This window comes from Pteropus alecto, unplaced genomic scaffold (assembly GCF_000325575.1).
Source record: "Pteropus alecto unplaced genomic scaffold, ASM32557v1 scaffold41, whole genome shotgun sequence".
In the NCBI taxonomy this organism is placed as follows: domain Eukaryota; kingdom Metazoa; phylum Chordata; class Mammalia; order Chiroptera; family Pteropodidae; genus Pteropus; species Pteropus alecto.
The window spans coordinates 193,279-199,513 of NW_006430464.1; the positions used below are offsets into that span (position 1 = coordinate 193,279).

At 42.1% G+C, this 6,235-nt stretch overlaps 1 protein-coding gene across 1 annotated transcript in view; it reads right to left on the reverse strand.

The window, feature by feature from the left end:
• Nucleotides 1–1,409: 1,409 nt before the first annotated feature.
• LOC102892969 (zinc finger protein 350) overlaps nt 1,410–6,235 on the reverse strand; it is a 19,513-nt gene continuing 14,687 nt past the window's right edge. The window contains exons 8-12 of the mRNA XM_025048950.1: nt 5,259–5,279; nt 4,764–4,890; nt 4,385–4,480; nt 1,907–2,919; nt 1,410–1,875 (exon numbers count right to left, since the gene is read on the reverse strand). Coding sequence (XP_024904718.1) covers nt 1,660–1,875; nt 1,907–2,919; nt 4,385–4,480; nt 4,764–4,890; nt 5,259–5,279 — 1,473 coding nt within the window. The 3' untranslated portion in view covers nt 1,410–1,659. The remainder of the gene's footprint in view (nt 1,876–1,906; nt 2,920–4,384; nt 4,481–4,763; nt 4,891–5,258; nt 5,280–6,235) is intronic.

Genomic DNA, 6,235 nt, shown 5'->3' on the forward strand with positions numbered 1-6,235 from the left:
GGTTCATGAAGGGTGTTCTCACTGTTGTGTTCACTGATGGATCATGTGTGTAAAACTGTGCCCTTGCAGTGATATACTTTAAAATACTTTTGGAAAATTACGCAAACCCAGAATTTTGACTGAATTGCGAGACAGACACAGCATGACAAATTTGTTTCTTTTTCCATGAGTAGGGCTCATGTGCTTAACTGGGATACTATAGCCTCATGGGATCAAGGGGAAGAACATTGGAAAAAGGAGAAGTCGAAAAACTGACTTTCAGAACGGTAGGAAGGAACGAAGGAGACATCACATGTCTCCATTCACTAGGTCACAGAGAAGCTGGGATCTTTGACACAGGTGACAGGCCTGTGGACAAATGTTAAGGATTCATCTCCAAGACATTCCAAAAAGATGCCACTTCCTCTCACTTCCTATACTCTCTACTATTCTTAGAGACTAAGGTTCTCATTTTTATTCTATTTATTCTAGGAATCATTTTCTTTTTCTGCTTTCCTTGTCATCAGTAAGCCTCTGATCCCACATGAAAACCGTTTCGAGTAATAATTGTTCGTTACGACTCTCTTTACCGTAAGTGACAAAATACACTTTGATTAGTCTTTTAGTTCATTCATTCACTTTCTAAATTTATATATAAATAACATTTTTTAAGTGTGCGGTGACATATAAAATCAGGGAAACCAACAATATACTTTGTCTTTCCCTCAATATACTTTCTAGTGCTTTCTGTCTCACCGTTTTCCTCACTGTGCTGTAACCATCTGTCACATGACTGCCAAGTACGTGAAATCTGGCTACTACCACAGAGGAGATGAATTTTCACTTATTGGGTTTTCAGTATTTTAAAACACTAAAGTTTACATGAAGCCACTAAAATTAGAAAATTTATAGTATGCTGGTGGAGAAAAGAAATGGGCTTTAAAATAATTCATTTCTGTTCTGATACTCGTCACGAGAATTCCTCTCCACTCCCTCAAAACAACACGCTCCTTCAACAAGTCATATTCCCCTAAACTACTTCACCTAATAAAAATATTAACATCCTCTCACTGGATTAGCTGGAGTATAGAGATACTCCTTAAAAATGATCCGAGTACCTCACTTTTTCTCCAGGAGACCAGGGGCTTCTATGTTGTCACCGCCGTATCCTCAGCTCCTGGAACAGAACCAGGTACAAAGGAAGTATCTGACAAATACTCCGGTAAATGAGACAATCGATTCACTCGGAACTTTTTGTTTCATGAGTCCCTCTGCATGGTATAAACTTCTGAGAGTTTCTGGGAGACATCCCAGTTTTCAAATAACCCTTCACCCTGGCCTGGGGAAACTGATATATATTGCCCATAGCCCACCAATCCAGTATTTACCTTTTAGCGCTTTTCCCTTCTTAACAACATTCCAGATACAAATTGCATTAAAAATTCACTTTATTTCCTCCACTTAGCTTCTTTTGTTCCTTTGACACGACAGAGAACCTTAAGTATATTTGGGTTAACATAAGATTACGCCTCTGCATCGATGCACATAGTTAATACCATGAGAATATCAGGTCTTCCCAGTCTCAGCATCTATACGATTTCTCAGTATTTACTTTTCAGACATAAAACGAGCTAGAAATTTGGCTCCAATCTTTTACACGTAGAACAGCTCACCTTTCTCCTACTGGTTTCCTGGGACATAAAGTAAGATGTAATTGACCACTGAAGGCGTGACCACACTCACTGCATTCACGGGGTTTCTGTCCTGTGCAAATCCTCCCGAGGGCGCACATCTGGCCACAGGCTGGCCCACTATGACTACGTTCCTGTTATTTAGTGCTGTCTGAGGGACCACACAAGGCACCTGCACAGTCACCGTATTAACAAGGTTTTTGTCCTGCAGAATAACGTATTAACAGGTTTTTGTCCTGCAGAATAACATTGGTCTGTGATGAGCTGTGACTCTCCGAGGGAGGGTTTTCTACCTTGATTGAGTGAATTTTCTGATGTTCATTGAGGACTGACTTTGCTCTGAAGGATTTTCCACACTCATTACATCGATAGGGCCGCTCTCCTGTATGAATTCTCTGATGAACTATAAGCTGTGGCTTCCCGATAAAGGCTTTCCCACAGTTGTTGCATTCGAAAGGTTTCTCTCCTGTGTGAAATCTCTGATGTGTCGTGAGGGATGACTTCTGGCTGAAACATTTTCCACATTCGGTGCATATATAAGGTTTCTCGCCTGTATGAGTCCGGAGATGTACTATGAGATTGCCCTTCTGGATGAAAGCTTTTCCACAGTCACTGCATATAAAGGGCTTCTCTCCTGTATGTATCTTATAATGTATATTGAGCCGTGATTTTGTCAGGAAGGCTTTGCCACACTCAGTGCATTCATACGGTTTCTCTCCTGTGTGTGATCTGCGGTGTTCGTTTAGTGTGACCTTTCTGAAGAAGGCTTTACCACAGGAATTACACCGATAAGGCTTCTCCCCTGTATGAAAGATCTGATGATCAGTGAGCAAATATTTCTTCATGAAAGCTTTCCCACATTCACTGCAGACATGACGTTTTCTTAATTTCTGAGATTTCTGACGCTTGATGAATTGGGACTTAGTGAGGATAAGTTTTTGGCTTTCAAGGGATTTCACTTCGGTCTCAATTGGTTCACTGTTAGCACGGAGGAAGGATTTCCCATCTCCAGGAAGCTCAGCACAGTTCTCTATTTCATAGCTCCTGCTCTGGTTAAGTAAAGTTAAATTCGATTTCATACTTTCTCCACGTGAGCTAAATACATCATGATTTTGACATAACAGAAAATGAGCTTTGCTACGATGGACAGAATTATCAAATGTGTTATGTTTGTGCCATTGTTCTAGGTTGTTCTCCAGGCTTCCATCTTGGAAGTGCTCTAGCTCATGATCATCAACTTTCCAGATGCCTGGGAAAGAAAAGAACAATCAAGTCACCCATCCTCTTTTTTATTATTATTATTATTTATGCCTACAGTACTTTGTCTTCCTAGGCGGTCTCCCATCCAACTACTAACCAAGCCCGGTCCTGCTTAGCTTCTGAGATCAGACATCGAGCTTGTTCAGGGTGGCATGGCTGTAGAACATGAACCGTGACTTCACTGGGGCACGAACCAAGGACCTTCTGCATGTAAAGGAGACGTGCTCACCACTACACTATGGAACCACGTCCCCGTCATCTTCATTTGGAAGAAAGGTAATTAAAAAAATACCTTGATATGAGGTGTTCTTTTTAGAGACGACCCTACGATATATGAGTTTAAATAAAACTCCACGTTTAGTGTTCTTTGTTCATTGGGAAAAAACACATAGTGAAAACACACAACTTTGGCTACTTTCTGAGTATTGGCTTTGCCAAACGTGCAGAGACTGTAAAACATTAGCAATTTACTGTAGCAGCAGACCATGGGTGGGAGGCCACCTCATCCCAACTGGTGGGAAACGGTCGCTCTCTCCACGTTCCTAACCGATGGCTACTGTGGACGAGGCGTGGTGCTAGGATGCAGACACAAAACATAGTCCTCACGTTCACGGAGCCTGCGCCGCACTTCGGTAAAACCACTCAAAGGGCAAAGGCAGACATGAGGGAAACAGCGACACGTTGTGAAAGCTGGAGGGAAGACACACAGGAGATGGAGAGGGACAGAGGAAATCAGGCCGCATTTGGGAGGCCAGGACTCACTGGTGGATGCACTGTTGTGGGTGGGATGGCGGGAATGAACAATGACACAGCGGAGCTCCTAGTGCATCTAACATATAACTTAACCTCGGAGAGGTGTTCCATTTTGTCCAGGATGAACCCCAGCCTCAGCACTCAGTGTCCTATTATGCTGACTTAATTTCATCACAGCATGTTTCACCCCATCTACATACCATTTACTTTTTAATTTTGATTGATTTTGTATCTCTTTAGAATGAGAGCATTTGGTTTATTTGTATGGTTTTTTAAACTGCTGTTATACCCCAGCTTATTTTAGGTATCAAAAAATAATTTATAAAAGGGTGAAGGAAGCAATCACATGTGTAAAACACATTAGTTTAGGAGAGATGATGGCAATCTCTGTGTGAATAAGAAAACTACATCGCAGAGATCACTGAAAGAAAAATTTCACGTCATGTGAGAGGTAACATGGTTAATTGGGACTTAATGCTCTCAGAATATGATGGGACAAAAACGAAAGCATTCAGGAAGTAGTAAAACAGTAGTTATATCTATGATGCTCCTACAATGTAAAAGGGGTGTCCCATCAGAAGAGACAAGCACGGTGGCACTGCTTACCTGTCCTCAATCCCTCTCACCCCTGTGACTCTTCTCTCAATGACTAGAATGGCATTTCCACGCCTGTCCCTTGCTGGTTCTGGTTCTCCACATACCTGAACGGGTTCGAGAGTAGACTCTGTCTGCCATTGTCCATGGTGGTTCTCCTCGATCTAGCCTGGAGAGTGTGTCTGGTTTCTTGGCTTGACAACCTGTTCATGGAAAATGATAGAAGACTTAGATACACTGAATTGGGCTTGTGGGTTTGAAATCTGCAGAATGTTACATCTGAGGACAAACAATTCTCACACCTACAAAGACAAGGCTCCTCTCTCAGGATAAGGGAGAATACAGCCATTTCTCCGAAATCAAAGTGGGCACTGAGATGCATCTACCACTTCAGGGCATCGCGGACCCTCCAGAGCTTTCAGGAGCTGAGGAAGGAAAGATCACTGACCGGGCACCCTCGGAGTGACACAGGGGAGCTGTCCTCACCCACTGACACCAGGTTGCTGTAGTTCTCCGACATCACGTCCCGGTACAGGTCCTTCTGAGCGGGGGCCAGGAGCTGCCACTCCTCCCAGGTGAAGTCCACGGCCACATCGTCAAATGTCAGGGACTCCTGTAAGAACACCGTGCGGTTTAATGGAGTGATGTCCTTTTGAAGATATGAAAGAAATGTTAGTTTTTCTGCTCATTTCCACTTTATAGGCAGCATCTAATATCAAGTGGGCTTTTAATACATAGCTGAAGCATCAAATGCCTGAAAATATAACTGTACATTCAGTCATCTATGCAATCATCCGAATAGAAGTTTCTATAATGTGTAGAAATGTTCTAGGTAAACTGGAAACATCGCATTTATATGTAAATGAGACAAAAGAGATATACATATCTGCATACTTTCTGATTGACAGAAGTGCTTTTTTTTATAGGCCTCTTCAAACCCATTAGGGAACAAAGGAAAGAATAAAAGAAACCCAATGTCACCTGGGCCTGGGGCATTTTCTTCTAATTTCTGAAAACAGCTCACAACGACGAGGCTCTGCCTTGGTGTCTTCTGGAACCACTCTAAATTTCTGTCTCGAAATCTCAGTCTTCAGTCAGGTGTCTGTCTCCCTGGACATGCTGACACCCAACCTAACTTCTTCCTCTCTCAGTTGATTCTTTTGCTCCTGGGTGTCAAGCTACCTGTGCATTGAAAAAATTCAATTTGAATGATTCGTTTCAGCTGGACCCAGATGCTACAATGTTCCTGAGCGCTCATCTTCACACATGCCACAATATCTGAGGTAAGTGTCCCCCTTTACACGGGGTCCTAAAAGAATTTATACCTCTGGCCAGTAAACTAAAGATTCTGTTGTGGGAGAGGTAGTCCTTTTCTGTGGATTTAAGTGGAGTGACTATGAAAAGAGAGGAGAAAATGACATTGTAGAGTCAGAATAATTTTTGTCTTCTTCCCTTTAGGTCCTTTGGCTGGTCTAATAATTAAATTGGTATAACACAGATTAACAAGAGAAAAACATTCAAACATTTAGTAACATTTAGTAACATTATATTGGGAAGAGATCCGGGAAAACTGAGTAACTCAACAAATGGCAGAAATCATCACCTTAAAAAACACCTTCAACTAAAGACAAAAGATGCTGGGGTGGAGGTTGTTAGGGGAGGTTACCAGGAACAGCACAAAAACAGGATTAGATTGTTAGGCGAATTGAAGTCCTAACCTTCTCCACTGATAGTGAAGGTGGGCCAGGTACACTGAGGGAGACGCCCTTATAAATGTAAATGTCCTTTACTAAAGGAAACTTCTACTAGGTTTTCAGAGCTTCTCTCAGGACTGCAGATTCTTAACAATAACTTAAAAATACATATACTCTAAAGCAGTAGCCAACCTAGAAGCAGTAAGCACCCCTAGCACTCAGATTTTGCTTTTTAAGTACTATTTTCCACAGGAAAAAGCAATG